Source organism: Gallus gallus, chromosome 1 (assembly GCF_016699485.2).
Source record: "Gallus gallus isolate bGalGal1 chromosome 1, bGalGal1.mat.broiler.GRCg7b, whole genome shotgun sequence".
NCBI lineage: Eukaryota > Metazoa > Chordata > Aves > Galliformes > Phasianidae > Gallus > Gallus gallus.
Window position 1 is genome coordinate 185,343,416 of NC_052532.1, and position 22,833 is coordinate 185,366,248.

Here is a 22,833-nt window from a genome sequence, read left to right on the forward strand (position 1 = left end):
ATTCCACCCTGGTGCTCCAGTCAGTCCTGTTGCTCTGCACAATTTCTCCTGCTGTTGGGCTGTGCATGAATCCTCCTGTTCATATCATTAAACTACTTTAATTCTCTATTAAAAGCGCAATAGGGAGACACTCATGGCTCAGTGTGTACCATTGCAGTCCCATTAAGCATCAGCCTCTGTACCATGACGTGATGCTCTCCAGGTCCTCCATGCAGCACCCAGATGGACAGGAGCCCTGTGCTCACACCTGATCCTCTGCACCCAGCAGTGCAGCACCTCTGCATGGGACTGTCACTGAGCCATCCTTGAGCACGGCAGGACAGAGTTGCTAAGTGCATGCTAATGTAGTGATGAGTGAGAGCAATAAGATCAAGGTGCTTCATGTGTGCTTTTGCATGTGAGCTGTGTGAGCTGCAACACAGAAGTGAGATGGGCTGCTTGTGCTGCGCTCATTTCAGGCAGTGGGCCAGGGAGAACAGGAAAGGGAGGGGAATGCAAAGTTCAGATTCAGTTGCTACTACTCAGCAGCAATGACACAGAAGCAGGCAGCATCTTGCCAAGGAGAGGCAAACGTGCAGAACGCCTGCACAACGCCCTGCTGGGGTACCTCCAGCTCCTGTGCTCAGCCCTGGCTGGGGCAGCTGGCCACTGCAAACCGTGAGCCAGCCAGCCATACAAGGCTCAGTGTCAAGTCTAGCCCAGAGAGAAGTTATGGTTCTGATTGTAAAAATACAAAGGGACGCACCCTCATGAGGCACCCGCTGCAGCGCTATGCCCAGGCCTGGGGCTCCCAGCACAGGAAGGATGTGGAGCTGTTGTATGGGGTCCAGAGGGCCATGAAGATGCTCAGAGGGCTGGAGTACAGGAGACAGGCTGAGGCAGCTGAGCTTGTTCAGCATGGAGAAGAGACGCCAAGGAGACCTCACTGTGGCCTGACAGTACTTAAAGGGGCCTGCAGGCAAGATGGAGAGGAACCCATCATCAGGGAGTACAGGGATAGAACAAAGTGTAATAGCTCAAATCAAACAGGGTAGATTTGGGTTATACATTAGAAAGAAATATTTCACAGTGGGGGTGGTTATATGCTGGCACAGGCTGCCCAGAGAAGCTGTGGGTGAGCCATCCCTGGAAGTGCTCGGGGCCAGGCTGGATGGAGCTGTGGTCAGCCTGGTCCAGTGGAAGGTGTCCCTGCTCATGGAAGGAGGGCTGGGACTGGATGATCACTAAGGTCCCTTTCAACCCAAACCATTTTATGACTCAGTGATTCAGTGATTATGTTATTCTATAAAAGCTCTCTGGGCTTTATAACGCAGGAAATCAAACCACACCCTGCTGTTTTATGGGATTTTGTATCTGCAGGTCTCAGAGAAAAAGCCTTTGGTGCTTTATCTTTTTATAAAGAAGGAACTGAGCAGGACCTGGGGAGCAGGGGTTACTTTTGCAAGGTTCCCAAGCTAGTGGCCGTGCTGGGGAGGAAATACAAGTTTATTTTTCTTCTGCTTGTGGCAGGCCTCCATAAGCAAAGGGCTCCCCTGAGGTCTCAGACCTGAAATAATGTGAATTGTAACAAAGAAATAAGGAAGGATCAACCTGGCAGCTGCCACTTCTGTGTCAAGGGCGCATTGTTTTCCAAGCTGTTGTTCTTTGTTTTCACTTGACTCCGAGTGAACTGATTTCTGCCCACACCCAAAAGGAACAATGCGGGTGTTTGAGACCACTGCTGACCCCGCATTGCCTCGAGACTGGATAAACACATTGCAGAGTGCAGGGTCAGTAGCTATAGGTGGGCTATTGTGGGTTAAGAGGGATTGCAGTCTGTTGACAGCAGCTGGAATGCTCTTAGTTATGAAATTGTCATAAATCAATACAGCATCTTTGGAGGATGTGGAAACTGACCCTATGGCTTACCTTGTTTTCAGTGAGCTTGAGGGCTGCACTACTGAAATGCTGCTGGAAAGGAAACTCAGCCGGGTTTTAAATGGGTCAGGATGATGCATGGCTGTTTGCTCTTCTTATAAACTCTTCCTCGCATTCCTGGTTCAGAGACTCAAAATAAACAAGGAGAGTCCATGCTTTCATGCTGGCTGCTCTGATCCTTGCAGCCCTGTTTATGAAAAGTATTTAGCTGCACATTGAATCTTCCAGTACCTGAAATTTTAAACCCAGAAGAGTCTCATCCAACTGGACTTGTCTGGTGTGGAGAAGAGGAGGCTCCGTGCAGCTCCCTGAGGAGGGGAGGCAGACAGAGGTGCCCGGCTCTGCTGCTGGGAACTGGTGGCAGGAAAGGAAGGGCACAGAGCTGTGCCAGGGGAGGCTCAGATTGGACATTAGGAAACATTTCTTTACCATGAGGATGGTCAAACACTGGGACAGGTGGCTGATGCTCCATGCATCCCTACTTCGTCCTGCCTGATGAGCTTGTTTGTGGGGTGTTTCACTGGTATTCTTTGTTCCATATCTACACAAACAGTGAAAAAAAAAAAACCCAAGACAGACCACAGCAGTGTGTGGGCAGCAGGCCCTTCCCTCCATGCATGGGAGATCCAATGCTCATTTGGGTGTCCGGGCATCCAGGTACTGAGAGTCCTCCCAGACAAGCGGGGACTGAGTCATTGACAGCCAGCACTGAGAAAAGGATAAAATTAGCTTAGTTCTTAGCAGAGCTGTTTGGCTAATAATTCACACAGTGGGGTATTTTTGCCTAACACTGGATGCAGCTATCGAGAGACGTATGGCCCAGCAGCTCATCTGCATGTAAACATCACATGGCTAAAATTAATTGCTTTGTCCGAGCTCAAAGAAACCATTTGATTCTGCAGAAACAAGAATTCCTCCACAGGGACGAGCATGTGCCCAAGACACAGAGCAGCAGAGCTGTGTGCTCTTCACTGCCACCCATGCCCCCAGCACCCTCCTCCCTCCCTTGCTGAGTGCCTTTGGGCTGACATCACGTTGTGGGTGGGAACTGCTCCAGCACAGCCCCACAAGCAGCCGCTCCCCCAGCCCTCCTGCCCCACTGTGGACTCCTCTCCATGGGCTGCATCTCTGACCCGGGGCTGCTCCTGGAGGGGTATCCATGTGCTGTGCCTCCTCCAGGCCTCATCCATTGCTGCACAGTGGGCTCCTCCATGGCTGCACGTGGAGATGTGTTTCACGTGGTGCCTGTGGGCCGCAGGGGGATGGCATGTCCCTCTGTGGGCCTCTCCTGGGCGCTTAGGAAGGGCCTAGTTCAGGTTCTCACCCTGTGCCTTTTCTTGCGGGGAATTCTTGCTGACTCATGGACTTTCCTCTGTTGAGAATAGTTACAAGGTCTCTTCCTCATTGCAAAGCCATTGGCAGCTGTCATGTCACACTTCAAGAAGCAAAGGCAGACAGTAGTGCAGGAGCTGTGATTGAGCACAGAGGCAAACAGCGAAAGAATCAGTGGGGTGGGAGGCAGCTGGGAGGAATCTGAGAGCTGGGATGACTCTGTGAGCGTGCAGAAAAGCAGCAGCACAAGGGTTTCACAGCAGCACAAGGGTTTTATGGCACCACAGCAGTGCAGAGGGCATGATGGTGAGCCAGCCCTTTGAGATGTCCTCATCAGAAAGCAGCCCCATGCTGGCTTACCAGCTGAGTCACAGCCAGGCCAGACCTCTGTTCTTTTCCCAATCAAGGAAACAGAGACTTCCCACCATCTTCTTTTAAGGCTGCTGTTTGGATGCTGAGCATTCCTGCACTGGGGTGCCACTGCTGACAGTTCCCTGCAACATCACCAGGCCAGTGGGAGGCTCAGTCCTTGAAAGCACACACATCCCAAGGGAGGAAATGTTCTGTGGCCGTGCAAGCCATGTCCTGGATGGCAAGAGACAGGTTCTTACAGGAAGGGTGGCAAGGGGAAAATTCCAGCTCAGACATTTCCATTTGGGCACAAATCTCTGCTCAGCTTGAGGACATGCTGGTGTACTGCTCACAGTCCCACATGGCTTTAAAAGCAGAGATCACATGCAGTGTTTCTGTACCTGAGGGTGGGCAGAAGATGATACAGCGCAAGAGCCAGGGATTCAGGGAAGGAAGTTGTCTTGTCTAAGTTCCCACCCTGAAAAAAAAAACAGTGGAAAGCAACAATTAAATCTAAAAATAATGTTACAAATGGAAGAAATGAGGAAGAGATGGCAAAAAGTATACATGAGAAGCTTTAAAGAACAAAAATATGACACGGGAGAGAGGGGGATAAATCCCTGCCTTGGCAAGACCAAGAGGGGCTTTTTGAAATCCATTAGGAACGTAAGAAATCTTCACAATGTCAAAGGCCAGGAAGTAGATGAGAAAAGCATTAATAAGTCTCCAAACAGGCACAAGGTTTAGGTAAATGTCTCTGTTCTCTATTAGGAAGTGATGCATTCTGCAGTCCTTTGGTAATCTCAGAGAAGGACCAACATTTAAGATCAACACATATTTGCCAAAGTACCAGCATCCTGGAGCACTGAGATAGCCAGAGAATATTGGTCTCCTGGTGTGAACGTTCAAAACATCTCTGGATACGGGGAAGCTCCAGAGAACAGAAGCCCAAGGATTGTGGGGAGCTGTTGTTCTTCAGGAGGAGTTTGAGTTCAGTCATAAAGAGGCCCTGTAAATGTAACAGATGGAGAGTTCATGACATGTTTGATCGGTAGTGTCATTATGATTGCAAAACAGGCACTTTGCTGTAGGAGCTGCACCCCTTTGTGTGTGTCAGACCCAGAGACACCTCCAAAAGCAGCCACTGAACTGGGATTTCTAACAGCACCCCAGAGGAAGTAACATGCTGGTCTCTGTATTCTGCATTTAGAGTGATCTACAAGTAAATACAACATCGCAGTAAGAATATGTACAGGTACCATCAATACTTTGGGGTCATGACTAACAGACTGTGCCAGCAACACCAGAAGGGACTTTTCTTTTCAAGCCAGATGCATTTAACACAAGTAAAGGTGTTCATTCATCTTGGATCAAAGAATATATGATCTTTTTTTAACCAGGAAAGCAACAGCCCTGGAAAGACTTTAAGAATCAGCAAGACTTGCATCTGCATTGGAGTGCCCAGTGCAGTGGTGTGGGGAAGAAAGCCAGTGTGATTCTTGGGTATATCAACAGCTGCATTGAAAGCTGGGGTGGGGAGGGAAGGGATCTTACATCTCCAGCTCACCTCATTGGGGTTGATGGTGAGAGAGTTCTCATACTTCTGATGTTGATAAGTTAGAAGGAGAGCCTGCCTCATGCAGAGATAGTTACAAGACTAGCTTACAAAGTGTAAATACCTGGTGAGAAAATGGGCTTTCACATTATGCACTGCAGATACCCATGGTTGGGTAGAAAGACAAATAAGCTGAAATTAAAAGTAAACAAAGTGCCATTTTGAACTGCGAGGATAATGAATCACTTCAGGAAATCATTAAGGGAAGTGGTGAATTTTCCTGCTTTTCATGTTACCCATGCAATTCAGAATCTCTCCCTAAGAGTTGCAACAGCCAAATTGCTCAGCAGAGGAATAACCAGGGGCGCGTCCATGGTGGCACGAGATGCACCAAGAGGTACAAGGCTCAGTGTTCCACAGGAAGACAGCAGTCTTTGGTCATGAGCTGGTCTGATTAGAGCAGGCATAGGAAGGTGAAAGACTTGGGATTTTGTTGTTGCTTTTATTTATTTATTTACTTATTTATTTATTTCCCTCATCTGATGGTGCTTTGGTTCACAATCATGGAAACAGGGCCTGGAATGCAGAAATTCCCACTTACAGACAAGTGGCTATACCATGGATTTTTATTGGTGCTCCCTTCTCTATACAAGCTCTCATGAATGAATCGTTCATTCTTTCCAAGAGATGCTATGAGAGGAGACCCTCCCAAGGCTCCATCCCTCTCTCTGTGCAGTGAAACCCCAAGGCAGGGCTCTGCTGCTGTGGCTGTCCCAACAATTCAGGCAGGCTCGTGCTCCTCATCCCAGAAGACCATGAGAAGGCAGAGGGCCCATGTGAGGACCTTCACCAGCGCAAGAAAAGGAGAAAGCCATGCCGGGTTGCCCAGGACCTTCTCTGAGCATCCCTGCTTGAGCAGGGGTTGGACCAGATGGGCCCAGAGGTCCCTGCCAACCACAGCCATTCTATGATTCTGTAAACATACAGAGTTTGGGCCAGTCTTGAACACGTTTGGAGTTAGTTCAGATCTAAGAAGTTTAGCATCCTGCTCATGCCGAGGCCTAACAGAAGCGAGATATATTCCCCAGTTCAGTGTGCAGAGAGCTTTCATCCAATAATTACTGAGAAGTCTCTAATAATTAGCAATCAATCAATCATTTAGAGACCTTTAAAATCAAAAGTTGTGGACCTGTGAAAGTTCAGTGCCGTTGTAGCAAGACTGAGGTGGGATCTGTGGCAGTCTGGACTCGGGCACATTAACTCCTCCAGAATCTCTTGTTCTGTACCCATGTCTTCTAAGGAAGACTTTGTCCATCAAATGTGCCCATAGCTATTTTTACCTCACATCTATACTCACAAACTGGGAAGAAGCACCTCAGGGTTCAGGGAACAATGTTGGCCAAAGACACTACGGCTTTCCTTTATTCAAAGATCAGAGCAGTCAAATTAGTGTAACAGTTACTTCTGATTTAAGGCTCACAGGTAGATATTCATACATCTACAAATACCATCCACCATCAGAGGAGGATGCGCTGATTTCAGGTTGCTGTGATCCAGTCTGCAGCAGACACTGCTGAACTCCTCAGAGGTGGCAATGGACGGCTGGAAGCAGACACAAACCAAAGAGGTGACACAGTTTCTCTGTACTGCTGGGCCCACTTCTTCCAAGGGCTTCCTCTGAAGGCTCCGAAGGGTGTGCTCTGCCGTTAGGTGCTGGGGCTCCTTGCATAGCAGCATCTTCAGAGACCTCTCGTGGGCTCTCTTTGAAGTTGCACGCTGTGTGAGGGGCTGCCCAGGAAGAAGTTTCCTTTGTAGACGTGACATCACATACCCTCGTGTGATCCACCGAAGCCTGCTAAGCTGGAAGCAACAGCAAACACAAGAGATAAACTGTATTTGAACTCTGAGAGATGTGCTCTCGCGCTATGGCTTTTTCACAGACAGCAATGAATATACCCCACATTAAGGGCATCAGCTGGGGGGAGCTGCTAGCTGGGAGACAGGCCCAGGTGATGCTGCTGACAGACAGACTGGAGGGCCCTGTTCCTCCCTCCAGCTCATGGCCTGGAATTGTTCCTACCCTTCTGTTCTCAGACCCATCTGTGACAGAGGCCCTGACAGCAGCTTGTCTGCATGGGGAGGTGGCTGGAGCTCACAGGAAGGCTGAGGAAGGCACGAGGGGATCGGCCAGGCACAGCCTGGACGGCCAAAGCTTGAGGACAGCAGGGCAGGGAGCAGCTCACACCGGAAGCCCAGCCGCGCTGCATGGGAGGTGGGAGAAAGCCGCCATCGCTACTCAGGAAGCAACAACGCTTACTTCCGCCTCGGTAGCGAACATGGCGGACGCGCTTCCGCAGTGACGTAAGAAGTCCTTCCGGTCTCCATCTCTATGGTAGGTTCTCCTTCCGCCGCTCCTCTCTGTGGCCGCCGCGCGGCGCTTTGTGGGCAGTGGGTGGAATGATGGCGGTGGCGTAGAGCCTGGCTGCTCAGCGGGAGGAGGCCCTGAGGTCAGAGGCGGGGGCTGAAGGGACTAAATCAGGGGTATTGAGCGTGGGGAAGCGGTCCCGAGGCTGGGGGCGGCCTGGTGGGACTGAGCGGGCGGCTGAGGCGGCGGGGCGGCCTGGCTGGGCCTGGGCGTGCGCCGATTGACGCGGCTCGGCCGGCCCGGAGCCCTGTGGCACTGAAGGGGCTGCTCCAGTGCTGCGCTGCCGAAACCTGATCGGAGCACACGGGCCTGAGCGGCTTCGGGTGGAGTTCGGGTCCTTTACAGCCCAGAAAAATGCAGGATGAGCCCAAAAAGATGCTGCAGGCTCGGTTTCCGCGGGATGTGGTAATGTTCCATGGGTATACGCAGTCGGGCCGGGGCTTGAACTCAGAGGTCCCTTCCGTTACCTATAAATAACAGAGATAAGTCCTGGGATCACATCTTTCTCAGATTGTGGATCTTCTCCGAAGCCAACGAGGCCTGTCGAGCTCACCTGCACAGTACCTAGAAGTGTCAGCAGTTGGGGGCAGAGTGCAGGCTTGTGCTGGCTGCCTATCTTCTGGAATTATGGAATGATTTGGGTTGGAAGGGACCTCACAGCCCACCCAGCACCAACCCCTGCCATGGGCTGGTTGCCCCCACAGCTCAGGCTGCCCAGGGTCCATCCAGCCTGGCCTTGAGCACCTCCAGGGATGGGGCACCACATCTCTCTGGGCAGCTGCGCCTCACCACCTTCTGAGTGTCTCTTTCTTTTAAGTCCTTAGGCTGTGCTTATGGATATGTGTGTTCTGGTGAGGCAGAAATTCATGTAGTTTCATTTAACAGACTGAAGATGGCACTGATGGATCATCCAGGGTGTTTGTTTGTCTGGTTGATTTTATTGTTTTGTTGTTTTTTGGCGATTTTTTCTTTTTTGCCTTGGTGGACTGCCCTAAACTGCTGGCTCTGTGGTTTGGGCCTGCAGGGCCTCCAGCTACTGTCTACAATGCTGAGCACAGTGTGTGCTCACATCTGTTGTGTAGTTGAGGCTGGGCTGAGCCCCTTCACTCCTTTGCCATACCTGCACTTCTTGGCATCAGTTATTTCATTAGTAGATCTTGCTGGTGGTGTCTGAGTTTCCATAGGAGAGTTGGTGAACTTCTGTGTTTGTCTGAGCAAGGTGTTTTGTTAATTGCACTTAATTCACATGAGCACTTCGGAAGGTTTGCTGGCCATCTGGAGCTCTGCTGCATTACCAGTGTTGATGCTGTGCCTGTACTGGAGAAATGAACCAGGCCAGAGCAAGGACTCGAGTGTTTAGGATGTGTGACCATAGTTGCTGTTCAGTTATCAGCCCCAGCATGCTACAGTCCACAATGGCTGGCATTTGTGGTGATAATACTAAGATAAACTTTGAGACATAATAGAGAGATCATTTCGAATAGGCTGTCATTTTTTGGCTGTGTTTTTTTTTCCAGAGGGGAAAGAGTTGAATTACACCTCTACCAAGACTTGAGGATAGGAGACTGGCTCCTGGCATTTTATCCACTTTTATAAACATGACCTCACATTCTTGTTTGAGTCTCTGTCATCTTTCAGATGTGTTAGAAAAGACTTTGTTTTTAGAACATCTGGATAGAAGCTGTCAGTAAAAAAAACTTGTTAAGTTTTAAGGCTCATGCACCAAATGATAGTTTGTATTGTGTAGTGGAATTTGCTATTGCTGCAACAGTTCCAGGAACAACGTAGCTTCTGGTGAATGTCTTTCACTCTGAGTTATAGTAATGACTGTTTTTTGCCCTTGACTCTGTAGTAACTAAAATGACGACAGCAGCAAGGCCAACGTTTGAGCCTGCCAGAGGAGGAAGAGGAAAAGGTGAAGGAGACTTAAGTCAGCTATCCAAGCAGTATTCCAGCAGAGACCTTCCCTCTCATACTAAAATCAAATACAGGTAAGTATCGTTATTGTCTGTCTTATAGCAAAGCAGGCTGGGGGTGTTTCCTTGTTTTCTTTCTCTGTGATGTGACCAACACTGAATTTTTTCACATTTGATTGCTTGACATTAAGCACACACAGATATTGTGCAGCAGTGCTGAAACTGCATGTCTCAAAAGCAGACTTAGGAGATTGAATGGCTTGCAACTGATTTGGAAAGCTTAGTTTTCGTGGTGTGGATAACTGCCCGTGGAAGGGAATCATGAGAAGGTGATCTTTAGAGATAAAGTATTTCAGGTAGTGGAGTGAAAATGAAAGCATTGGGAACATACAGAGACAGCTGAGCTAGTAAGGTGCTGTTACTTACAAGATGGGATAGGAGGTATGAAGTTGAGCATGTCTTAAAAAGTGGAAAATCATGTCATGTAGTAGCAAAGAACCACTGGGAAAGAGCACTAAGAAGAGGCAGGGCAACGTGAAACAGCACTCAGGCATTAGTAGGTGTTGGGAGAGCAGATGTTAAACACTGGAAGAGGTTCTAGAAGAGTCAATTGCTTTAACTGGTGTAAAAGATAATGGGGTTTTATATGAATGTTATCCTGTGTTTGGAATCCTTAATAATTTGTTTATCTACTTTTAAGATAGCATGAAATCTGGAGTCAGTGTGCCACAGGCACTTGGATTTAACTGAGTTGTGTCAACCTAAAGCTAGTTTGGTTCTTTTTTTAGCTTAAACTATTGCTTGGGTTTTACTTTCTTAGTGCAGATGTTTACCCTTTCACTGCTTCCCTCCTGCCCATTTGAATAACTTTGAAGGTAACATGGATACGGGAGTTGGAATGTTTGGAGAATATCAAAAACAAGAGCACAAAACGTGCTGTTATGGGAAAAATGGCTGTTGGTTTGTCTCTTTAAATAGAGCAGGAGTGTGAAACACCAGTCTGTTGTTCTGAAAGGAGTGTGTGGGGAGAAATACATACAGGAATATACAATATGTGTGGTAACAAATCCCTTTGAGTGCATGTGTATGTGTGTGTGAGGGGGCATTAAGTGTCTTAAGTTCATTCTCCCAAATATCTAATACGAGGTTGTCTTTGCTAATTTGCCAGGACTGCATAATTGCAGGAAGGATTTGGTATTTCAGTCCCACTCTCCCATGCCTCATTGACACAGGGCCTGGGGGGGATTTTTGCTGCCATGTCAGGGATTCTGAATTCGAGTTTTTAATTATAAAAGCAAATGAAATGCTTCAGCATAAAGACAGCCCTGTGCACACAGTGTATTTATAATGACTGGAGCCTGGGTTTCTTCCAGGCATTCTTATTTCCAAACCTGAGTTCACAGTAAGGTGAAAGGAATTGCTGCATGTTTTTATTCATCAGTTCTTCTCAAGTCTTCCAGAGAAGTTCAGCATGTTCTAGGTGGAACTTAGCGTGACTTGAATATGAGTAGTCTGTTGATTTTTGCCTATGTGTATTGTATAAAAGAGGGGAAAAGATGCATTTGCAATGTATTTCACTAAAGCTAGTGTTGTGCTCATTCCCTCCATATTTCTTTCTTTTTCTTTCCTTGTGTTACGTTTTGTCTTCTGTCTTATGGAGAGAAAAGATTGGAGAACAGCATGCTTTAGTTTTGGTCTTGCAAGCCTGGGAGATTTGTTTGCAGCAGCAATGTGAGATGATAAAATGGTGAAGAGAGTTAACCAGAGCGTTGGTAGATGTCAGTTTGGACATTGAGTTTGTGCTGCAGAGAACAGATGTAGATATGCCTGCAAAATACAGATGTAGCCAGTGTGGTTTTGCAAGAATGTGTGTAGATCTTTAAAATTCACTTGAGAGCCACTGTGTGTGTTTAATGCACATGTGTGTGTAATGCATATAGAGAAAGAAGTGTGTGTCCACATGGTACCCGGCTGTGTATAAAAAGTAGAAACATGTTCAGCTCTGGATTTATTGGCCTCATTTGATAAATTGCTGCCAGCTCCTGACTGTCAGCTTCAGTCAGTTCAGTCAGCTTTGGTGTTCAAAGAGCGTTTGGATGTTGTGTTGAGGGACATGGTTTAGTGAGAACCATTGGTGATGGGTGAATGGTTGGACTGGATGGTCCTGTGGGTCTTTTTCAACCTTAGCAATTCTTTGATTCTATTGTTCAGCCTTTTCCCCTCGTTGCTGTTTCAGACAGGCCACTCAGGATGCTCCTGAAGAGGTGCGTAACCGTGACTTCAGAAGGGAGCTAGAGGAGAGAGAGCGGGTTGCTGCGAGGGAAAAGAACAGAGACAGACCAACCAGAGGTAACATCCAACCTTTAACAAACAGATCTTAATACCTTTACATGCCACTGCTCTCACACAGAATTCCACCTTGGAAGTTTATGAGTTACACGCTGTGTCAGGAGAGCAGAATGTGGGATATTGGCCTGATGGCTCTGAGCTGTGGACCTGCAAGGGAATGTTCATTGGCTTTCATGCTGGCTTCATGCTAGCAAAAATCTAGGCCAGCTAGTAGGGAAGCATCAAGGAGGCCAGCTGATACAGAATGTCTGTAATGAATTAGCAGCAAATATGTGCAGTTAATAACGAGCTTTTTTCCTGCACTTGGACAAACAAGACAGGAAAGAAAAGTGCAGTGACTCGTTTTTAACTGTTACAGCATCAGTGAAGTAATAAATTGCTTTTTAAAGTATCTGATTCAGTTCGGGTACTGTGAAGTGAGAATTAAAACAAAAATTGAAGCTGTTTGTTATTTGTCTGAGAAATATTCTTTTTCTTTTCATATGAAGCTTGACCAAATTTAGGTACTTTAGTACCTGAGCTGTGAAGTGTAGAGAAGTATTATGGGACTTTCTAATTCATAGCTAAAAGCAGATGTCATTCGGACCCAAGTAGATAATAGTAGTGCTTTGGGGTGGTCTGCTATGGAAACGGTCCGCTGAATATATAGAATAAGGATCTCTCTCCACAGCTTCTGCTGTTCTTTCTTTTTGAAGTAATGACTTCAGGAACACTTGGAGGCTAAAAGATAAGCCTGGGGATGTTAGTGCTTCGTATGGGAATGCCTGCATGGGAGCAATTAGTATGGGCGTTAAGACTGAGATGTGAGGAGAAACCAAGCATAAGCTCACATTTCATACTGTAATGCAAGACAACTTATTAATGATTTTGATATCAATTTCTGACTTTTGATGCTGTTAAGTGAAATTGGCTTTGTGCTGTTTATTAATCTTTTATATTTATATTAATCTCACAGAACATACAACGTCATCTTCTGTGTCTAAGAAGCCTCGGCTGGACCAGATCCCTGCAGCAAACCTCGATGCCGATGACCCTCTTACTGATGTATGCATTCTTTTCTGTCTTCTTTCCTTTCATTGTCCTGCCTTGGGGATTCGCCACTGATAGAATATGAACTTCTGGATATTTAAAAATATGTGTATAAATCAAGACTTGTAAGTGAGAACTGGTTTGGGGATACTCTACATCCAGTTTCCCTATTCTGATGGAAGTCCGTAGTGGTTTTATGCTGTAATCAGTGGTGTTCTTAGAAGGGAGCAAGGATGCTGTGACTACTAGCATACAATAACTGGGGAATTGAAGGTACCACTTAAATTATTGGTGTTCTTTTAGCCTCAGTCTAAGTACTGGGTCAGTCAGAGTTCCCCAGAGGTAAAGCAATTGAGATGCACTGATTGTTTGCATGAATAATGAGTTCTTGGCTCCTTTCCTTGTGCTGATGTACTGGAGTTCTTCAGGTACTGACAGCATGCTGATGTTTGTTTTGTTTCTAATAGTGCTATATTTGGTTCCAGCAATACTGGATGAGGTATTCGGGCACACAATTACAATGACTTGTGTTACAAAGATTAAGAGTGCCAGCTCTCTGGAATCTGTCAGGAACATGGCATTTCAATTATTAAGAAATAAGGATCGCAGTCATCTAAAAACACAGACACTTATATTTTTGTCTTTATGGTATAGGAGCAAATGAACAATCTGTATTATAGTGCTGCTGCTACAAGCACCCGTGTGCTTCAGAAGTCAACCTTAGCTGAACATACAGAGCTGTCTGGGGGACTTCTCATCATTCTTTTTTCTGAACAAGAGAGACATCTCTGCAATCAGTGTTTAGAGTTAAAAGCTGTGCCTGTTACATGAAACTCATAAACTGTTTCTTTTCTACTTTTGATGCTATTAGGAGGATGATGAGGATGATGACCTGGAAGACAGTGATGATGATGACACTGCAGCTCTTCTGGCTGAACTGGAAAAAATAAAGAAGGAGCGAGCTGAGGAACAGGCTCGGAAGGTAAAATCACACTTATTCCCATGAAGGAGCATCTGGTTTATTTGCAAACGTGCTTAGTAAAACTGTTGTGCCTTAAATTCTTAGGACAGGTGAGAACTGGTAAACAAAGCAAGTGCCAAGCTTAGAACTGGCACAACACGTCAAAACAAGCTTCTCAGGTCAATCTGATGGCCTTGTTGTTACAGCTAATGACTGCTATCAGAAATTCTTTCTTTAGCAGACATGCTTTTGGGTGAGTATTTTGCTAATGATTGAGTTACTTTCCCAGTGCTTTATAGAGGCATTTGAGTCTTGGTTTTCTTGGCAATCTTGGTTTTGACCTGCAAGCCTTTCTCTGAAGACAGGTGTCATACCAAACTGTAATGGTACTGGTGATCTATCACTATGAATATTTCCCTTGTTATTTAAATTTTTTGAAGCAAGAAATGATTTTTTTTTAAAATGAATTAAAAATATCAGTGTGTTCTTTGATGCTTTTGATCTTTTTACATTAGTACTGTGTTGCCTTGGAAAGGAATGCCAGTTGAAACTATAAAACTGGAACTATTTTGATATGATTATACGCAAGTGATTATATTTTGAAAATATATCCACAGAAATGAAATGAATGAATTTCCATAGCTTCATATACAGCCTTATAGTTTAACTGCTCGAGTGGTTTTTCAGGAATGCTCTCTATTAGAGTCAGCTGAAAGTAAACAGGGCATGGTGTACAGCAGGCACTAGGAGCAGCTAGGAAAGAATAGTGTTTTAACTGCTGTAGGCACCTGTGACCACTCTCGAACCTAGAGGGTTTAATCCTTCAAGTCATCAGAGCTTATAAAAACTATTGAAGTCTACAGTGGCAAAATACTTTGGAAGGTTAAAATGTGTACCATACTGCTTCAGTATAGAAGCTTTCTTGTAGAAGTCTGATTCTTGAAAGTAAATTGCAGTGTGCAGAAACAAGCACCTTTCTCTATTGGTGTGTAAAAATCAGGAGTGTTACACCTACAAAACTCTGAGCTTGTCACTAGAGGGTGCTAAAGGCTCTGAATTCTGTAGTATGGCACTCGTTCTGTTTTGCTGTGGTTTAACTGGTGTTGCTCTTTGCTTTCACAGCTGCTCCCCACCCACAGGAGGTAGGGCTTGTTATGGTGCTCAGTGCTACGTGGAAGCTCTGTGCACACATTTAGCTGAAATGAATCCCCTATTTCATCCATAAAATGACCGTTAGCTGTTTCTAACTGTGGTGTAGTTGGAGAGTTGTCTTTTCCTGGGGTTCTTTGAAGTGTAGAGAACAGTGATGAAAAGTGAAGACCAAAGCAGGGTGCGGCGTTGGAATCTTCAGTAGTTGGGCTCTCCTTAGAGAAGGTCTCATATCTATGCATATTTATGCCTTAGCATAAGGCATTACTGACAAAAAGTTTTGCAACCAAGTTATGTAAATCTCTTTTCCCATGGTGTATATGGGTTTCACATTACCATGTCTTGCAAACTGTGATTTAAACCTAATTTAGTAGGTAACTTTATGTTCGCTGTCTGATTGACTTTAGGATAACATCTCATGTAAACTCTTATTTGTAGCTGCTGTTAATCCTAGTCCACTTGGAAAAGAATGGTTTATCTACTGAAGCAGTGTAGTCCTTAGAGGGCAGCTTGGGTAAGGCAGTGGCAAAGCCAAGGGGAAACAGCAGAGTGAGTGCTTCTTCACTTTCTGCACCTTGTTCTCCAATCTGTGTTGTTATATGGGCAGATGAGCTTGCCTGTGGGTGTTCCTGGAACAGGATGGAACAGGTGCTGTATCTATAGTGCTGTATCCCAAATTTGTGCTGTATGTTATTGCTTTTTTTCCTGATAATTATCCTAAAAGGCTAGTGCAGTTATTTCTGAGACTTCATTGGAGGTAAATGATTTATTTTTGTGAACGCCTTTCACTCATTGCTTTGGTGTCTGGTATTTAAGGTGTTGCAGAAGGAGGACTGTTTATTCTAAAACACATTTCTGCCTAGGCAGCTAAAATTGGAAGCCAGAAACGTGCTGTCTTTCACCTTGTCGTGTTCTCTGGTAAATTCCCTCATGTGGTAGCACCAGTTTTCCTTGAAAACCTCTAAACCTAGTTTTGGTAAATGATAGCATTAAGAGATTCCAACTTTCTTCATGGCTTAAACAGAAATACCAGTGTGAAGGAAGTCATTTGTCAACCAAATAAGAGATTACTCAAAACCTGCTAATTTCTCAAATTCCTTTGTGTTCTGTAGAAACATAAAATAATCATCATAAATTAAAAAGCTGATTGAAAATGGCATTTGTTCTGACTTTCCTCCTGCCCTCTGTTGCTTTAACCCTTCTGGATGTTCCCAGTGGAGACGGAGCTGACCAGTTCTGGACTTGTCTGAAACTGTCCAGCATGAGGACTGCTGTCTGTGCTGACCATTCATGGTTGGGTCTTGTGGGAATATTTCAAATTCAACTTTACAGCAGTCTTAATTTTCAGTTCTCAAGCGCTTCCTTAAAAGGTAAATTGAAATAATTAGAAACAAACCTCAAACCAGTGAGCAGCTGAACATATGTGTGCTGTTCCAGCAGAGCTGTTCTAGCATCCAATCCTTCTATGCTTACCTGAGAACAGACTGAAAGTTTTGGGTTTGTTTTCTTACAACTTTATTTCACGAAGTGCTACTCTATAAGTGGATGTCCCACTTTACTAATGGCTGAAATAGACCTTTGCTCCGTTCTGTGTTTTAGCCACGTCCTCAACTTCTTCCAGCTAAAACATGAAATGAATCCCTATATATGAACTCTTTCACTTAAATTACAAGTGTATAATTAAAACTAAAGTATAAGGCAATGATTAAGAAGGATTTCAGTGAAGAGGTTAAAAAGATGCTCAGGTGTATTTCTTCATTAAGTGTTTGTGAGACGTGTTAGCAATCCTTGTCAAGAAGTAATGGTAATGGCCCATCTTTTGTGGGAAGGATGGCATCAACTCTGCATAGACACACCACAGTTACAAGTGCCCTGTATGCTTATTCTGTGGGATTTCAGTCCATTATTTGAGTAGAGTTAGTGATTTGTATAGGATTATATTATTGGGATGGATTTAGTCTTTTATTAGGTATTATTAAACCTTATTCCCCCTTGCTAAAGGCAGTGCTGTTGTTGTTTGTTGTTCAAAAACTAGCACTTAGGTAGCATTGTGTTGTGTGAGTTTTGGCCTTCAGTACAGTACAGATATTTTGGGCTTTTTGCAGCAACTCAACGTCTGTAGAAACTGAGCAAGGAAACTCACTGTAATACAGTGGAATCACTTCAGCACTTTCCTTTGCTCTGCACTAAGGATAGGAACTATACTAAAAAAAACAATGAAATAATCATGGTAACAATACTGTTTTTCTTTTGTGGTCGGAAACAAATATGGCATGGGACTGTTATTCTTGCAGCAAGATAAGAAATAATTTAGGTTTAGATTTAGGTTGGGTATCAGGGGGAAGCTCTTTACCAAGAGGGTGGTGAGGTGCTGGAACAGGCTGCCCTGAGAGGTTGTGGATGCCCCATCCTTGGAGGTGTTCAAGGCCAGGTTGGATGGGGCCCTGGGCAGACTGGTCTAGTATTAGATATGGAGGTTGGTGGCCCTGCCTGTGGTGTGGGGGTTGCAGCTTGATGATCCTTGAGGTCCCTTTCAACCCAAGCCATTCTATGATTCTATGAATAATTGTTCAGTTAAGGTTAATGTAGCTCTGTCCGCTTTTTTCCCTAACATTGCATGTCAAGTTCAGCTGCACAGTGGATGCTTGCTGTGGCATCATCTCCATCTGCTTCCTTGGCTTGTGGGACTCCCTCTGCCAGCTGACTCCTCACACTGTAATGTTCCTGTTCAGTTGCCTCTACCACCTGCACAGTGGCAGCAGAGGAAGGAGTTACTTCCCAACAACAGGGCTGATTTCTGGTTCATCCCGGCACGTGGTTGGTACAGCACGCTGCTGTTGCAAAGCACAACGCAATGGAATCGCAGACAAAGATGTTATTTTATGAAAAGGATGATATGAATAGTGATGCCCTGTTTGCTCCCTTAGGCTTTTCTTCTGTTGTGGGCTTGTTGCATCCAGAGCATTTTAGCTTAATATGCCTTTGTTCCAGCACACAAAAGAACAGTGCTTTGGAGCACCCTGAGCCTGTTTTGCCAGCAGCTGTGCTTTATCTGCCCCAGAGGTGTGAAGCTCAGACAGCTGGGAAGGTTCTGTCTGGTCTGTTCCATTTGATACAGCCCGTGCTGTACCACTGGGAGCATCCCAGCTTTCAGCAGAGGAGTGGGCAGTGCATGATTTATGTGGAAAGTTCTGAAACATAATGAGAACCTCTTTTGGCTGGAGGTGAGGAATTCTGCAGCTCTGGCCAGAGTGCATAAATTAGCTTAAGTGCAAACGTCAACTTTACACTGCTATGAGTTATACCTTGTATTGCCTCTGTGTCATGTCTCTAGGATACAAGCTTTAATAAATAACCAATTTCTTAATTCTTTCCTACCTTCTTTGGGAGGTTTCGGTGAAGCTAAATAATAGAGAACTCTTGAAGACTAAGGCTGTTGCAGCAGCTCTTTTGAGGTGTCATCCAGCCTAGACTGCCTTGTGATGAGTGAGCTACCACGAGTGCTGGGATGTCTTTAAGTGACTGAACTCGGTGATGTTCTACTCAACAGCTCTGTTCCCTGCATGCTTCCAGACTCCAATCTGTTGGCCTTCAATCACGAAGATAAGTCAGTGTGGTTTGTTACTGCTTCTGGCTGTGCTGTCCCTGCAGGTCTAAAAGGAAGCTGGATTCTGTCTGTGAGCAGAGCTGGGAGGCAGCCAGTGGTGGCACAAGGTGCTATGGGGCTCTGCAGCATCACTGACAGCAGATATGGAAATCAGTCTTTGAAAATAAGATCCGTAGATGTTTCCAGTCACTGCCATTGCTATAGGAGTGCCAAATTGGGATGCACGTGCAGATTAATTCCATAAGCTTCCATTCCACTGTGGTGGAGATGCAGTCAGTGCAGCAGGCAGAGCCCAGAGCACAGTGAGCTCCCTGTGTGTGAAACTCATGGAGAGCAGCACAGCTCCCTTGGCACCTCACTGTACTGTACAGCTCTCTGCTGTGCTGTGAGCTTGGGTGCCTGCAGGCAGATAGCTGGACGTGAGTGTCTTCCTCTGGAGCTGCATTCTGCCCTTTGGCCACTGTTTGTAGTATAACACTGCTGTCGTGGCATTCTTCAATTTCAATTTTTTTTTCTGTCACCACATTTTTACACTTTAGTCTGACAATACTTTTATCAGAAAGCAAAATACATGATTGATGGAGATTGAAGGATATTATGTGGGTTACACAAAACAGGTAAAAGCTATGATGATGCCTGGCATGCTGTTTTAAAGTCTGATTATGGAAAAATGAGACATGCACCTGTGTGTTCAGGGTCAGTAACTCTGGGTCGCTGCCAAGGTTCATGTTTCAGAAGCTCAACGTGTTGTGCTCTGTGTGCTGCCTCAAGAAGAGTTCCCCTAGGGTTCAGCTCTAAGAGAGGCAGCTGCTGTGGCAGCTTGAGAGAAGTTCTTTCTGCAGAAGCATTTGCCAACTGAGAAATACTGAGTTCTTATATTGAATCATATAATAGAATCATAGAATGGCCTGGATTGAAAAGGACCACAATGATCATGGAGTTTCAACCCCCTGCTATGTGCAGGGTCGCCAAACAGTAGACCAGGCTGCCCAGAGCCACATCCAGCCTGGCCTTGAATGCCTCCAGGGATGGGGCATCCACAGCCTCCTTGGGCAACCTGTTCCAGTGTGTCACCACCCTCTGTGTGAAAACTTCCTCCTAATATCTCACCTAAACCTCCCCTGTCTCAGTTTAAGACCATTCCCCCTTGTCCTATCACTATCAACCCTTATAAACAGCTGTTCCCCCTCCTGTTTATACGCTCCCTTCAAGTACTGGAAGGCCACAATGAGGTCTCCCTGGAGCCTTCTCTTCTCCAAGCTAAATAATCCCAATTCCCTCAACCTTTCCTTACAGGAGAGGTGCTCCAGCCCTCTGATCATGTTAGTGGCCCTCCTCTGGACTCTTGCTCTTATTGCAGCTAGTTTCTCCTGACTACTGTCCAGTAAGATACTGGACAGCACAGGGAGCACTTTGCATGTTAACACCATGCTGTATGTTTGCCTAATGGCCTTAACAAAGAATCTGATCACCTCTCAGGAGGTGCCTGTAAATCAGTACTGATTTATTTTATTTTTTAATATACTTTAAATCCAGCCATGGATTTTCTGCACTTTGAAAATCACCTTAATTTATTGTCTCCATCTTTTTGCTTCCATAATAGATAAAAGCAATGCATTGAGCTTCCTGCTGCACTAATGAGACTTGAGCATATTTTTTCTTTAACTGGGTTGTTTTCAGCATGCAGAGAGGGGAAACAGTCATCCCAGTGAGAGAATTGTGCTTTCCTTCTGCTAATCCCAAAGGGCAGCCCTTGAGATGCATTTGAAGAGGCACTGAAAAATGTATTGATGTAAAATGAGTGTTACATAACCATTTTGAAGTCTGTGAGCGTGTAAGTCACCACATGTATTAATACAGCTTGAAAGTGTGGGCAGTGAAATCCACTTCGTGTTGCCAGTAGTGCAGTGCTTGGCTTACGCCTGAGACACCCATTTCTAACACTAAATCTTTCTGATCCTTAATGTTGGAACTCTTAAATAGTTTTATGATATCCACATTAGTTTTCACCTTAAATTTCTCACTATTCTTTTTAATTGGTCCCTGTGGAACTGGTACTTGTCAAAGCCAAGCAGAGAGCTCAAGATGATAGCAGAGTTTTGTGTTGCTGGAAGGTTCCTTCCACCTACTGAACATTGTGTAACGTATCCTCTTTTCTCATGAGGATAAGGGAAGTCTTTTAGTCTCTATACTGTTTTTCTTATAACAAATACGTAAATGGTAAATCTCGGATTTGACTGAGTACTTGATGGAACATTCACAGTAAGTAGAGCAGAAATGAGTGCTGCTAGATCAACAGTTTATTAGCAATGTTAAGCTCTGTAGTGTGTCTTTACTGCTGTCCTTATTCTACTCATATTTGTGTCAGATGCTCTGAGAAGGCTGAGCTGGGAATTAAAGCTATGAGTGTGAGTATTTGCAGCTCAATTATGTTTATCTTTCTCTATCAACTAAACTTAAGAAAATGGCCCAGGAGAGTAATAGATGTCAATTTCTGGTTCTCAGGAGCAAGAGCAAAAGGCTGAAGAAGAAAGGATTCGGATGGAGAACATCCTGAGTGGGAACCCACTGCTGAACCTCACCGGCCCAGCACAGCCCCAAGCAAACTTCAAAGTGAAAAGGAGGTACAGTGCAGTCTGTGCTGCGATATCCATCCCTGAGTTCTCTCTTGTTGCTCTGAGAGTCTATTAAATGTCATCATTTCCTGGCTCAGATCTTGCAACAATGTGATGTAAAATGAGAACACTGATGAAAGCAGTGTTTTGTCTGACTCATTTCTCCAACGTTGTTCACGTTAATATGAGAAGTAGGAGGACCAGTTTTCCTCAATTTGATGTCATGCTTCCATTTAAAATACTACTTTTATTTTTAGGGTGACTAGAATTAGAAGATAATGGCCTTTTCCTAAATAGGATTCTTGTTTGCACTTTACATTGCTTTTGTGTTTAGTAGAATTGAGGAGCATTGGAGGTTTTCTCTGCTCTGTTCAAGTGCATGTTATTTTGTGCAAAGCTAAGGTAACCTTCAGTGCACTGATATTATTGCTTCTAACTCAAGACCATTTAGAAGATGACTCAGATTAAAAGAACAGATCTTTTCTTTTTGAAGTCTAAAATTCACTCCCAATGACTAATTGCTTGTGATACATTGAAATAGGACAGCCCAACTGTATTTAAATGTGGTTATAAACAGCGTCACATTGATTTACCAAAGTTAAACACATCTTTGTTTTCAGATGGGACGATGATGTGGTCTTCAAGAACTGTGCCAAGGGCATAGATGAAACGAAGAAGGACAAGAGATTTGTGAATGACACTCTGCGATCAGAGTTTCACAAAAAATTCATGGAGAAATACATCAAGTAGTACAGTTTTATGTGCTGTGGTGCTGAAGGACTCGGCAGGTTGTTCCCCCACTCTCCCTCTGAATTCAAGGCTGAATATTTGGTCATAAATTCCAAAATGCTCTATCAAAATTGTCAACAGCTTCATAAATAAGAACTGCTATGTATGGAGTTTTATTCCTTCAGTATGCTTTCCTTTTTGGTTTTAATTAAACCAGTTTGTGTTTCATGGGTGTTTTTCTGTTCGTGAGAATTTACTTTTACTGTCCTTCTTGAAAATGGTGGGAAAAACTGTTTTGCAGTACATGTTGCAGTTGTGTGAAGTGCTTTTCACAGCAGCCTGCATTTGTAACGGTGGTGGTTTGTAATTGTGTGAGTGCTGGTATTGTCAGGCAGGGGATCGCTGGATGTGATGAACAGTGTGAGCTGAGAAGCCCACCCTTTTTGTAGCAAAGTGGCCTTGCTTTCTCTTAATACCTACTTACAAACTTAGTTAATCTTCACTTCTAGTTTCTTCATATTAGCAACCAAATCATAGTTGGGTGGGATAGCTCCAAGTTCCCAACCCCACAGCTTCTGGGCTGCCTTGGCTCAGTGTTTCTGGGGTGAAACAACATAGTGCTTGGAACAGCACTGAGTGCAGAATCCTCCTGGGGACCTCAAAGGCTTTTCCTCTTTACTGAAGATTCCAGTGCTCAGTCCTTCAGGCACAGCCAAGTGGTCACAAAGCTCAGTCTGTGTGTGTGGCTCCATCATGATGGCATTGTTGGAAACTTAAATGAGCGATCTCATCGAGGTGCCATGGTACACTTCAGTGAGATATTGAAGTGGACATTTTAAAGATGACCACATAATATAGGGTTGATGGAGAAATCTCAGTTGTGAAGGGATTTTTTTCT

At 44.9% G+C, this 22,833-nt stretch overlaps 1 protein-coding gene across 3 annotated transcripts; it reads left to right on the forward strand.

Moving 5' to 3' along the window:
• The first annotated feature begins 1,458 nt into the window (after window positions 1–1,458).
• Window positions 1,459–22,163, forward strand: CWC15 (CWC15 spliceosome associated protein homolog). 3 transcript variants are annotated; one of them, XM_046942102.1, is made up of 8 exons: window positions 1,459–7,164; window positions 7,250–7,547; window positions 9,433–9,571; window positions 11,733–11,845; window positions 12,801–12,889; window positions 13,746–13,856; window positions 21,097–21,215; window positions 21,827–22,163. In XM_046942102.1, the coding sequence occupies exons 3-8, from the start codon at window positions 9,441–9,443 to the stop codon at window positions 21,954–21,956; spliced, it is 693 nt and encodes a 230-aa protein (XP_046798058.1). In that variant the 5' UTR covers window positions 1,459–7,164; window positions 7,250–7,547; window positions 9,433–9,440; the 3' UTR covers window positions 21,957–22,163. The 3 variants fall into 3 exon arrangements, with proteins under 3 accessions (XP_046798058.1, NP_001264752.1, NP_001264753.1); NM_001277823.2 differs by lacking the exon at window positions 1,459–7,164 and having other exon boundaries at window positions 7,399–7,547; NM_001277824.2 differs by lacking the exons at window positions 1,459–7,164; window positions 7,250–7,547 and adding an exon at window positions 7,597–7,662.
• The last annotated feature ends 670 nt before the right edge of the window (window positions 22,164–22,833 follow it).

What these genes read in the sequence shown, in the direction of transcription:
- CWC15 (XM_046942102.1), top strand. Translation starts at nt 9,441, where the DNA reads ATGACGACAGCAGCAAGGCCAACGTTTGAGCCTGCCAGAGGAGGAAGA. An exon ending in CCGATGACCCTCTTACTGAT is followed by an intron (nt 12,890 to 13,745) that starts GTATGCATTCTT and finishes TGATGCTATTAG; the next exon opens with GAGGATGATGAGGATGATGA. An exon ending in CTGAGGAACAGGCTCGGAAG is followed by an intron (nt 13,857 to 21,096) that starts GTAAAATCACAC and finishes TCTGGTTCTCAG; the next exon opens with GAGCAAGAGCAAAAGGCTGA.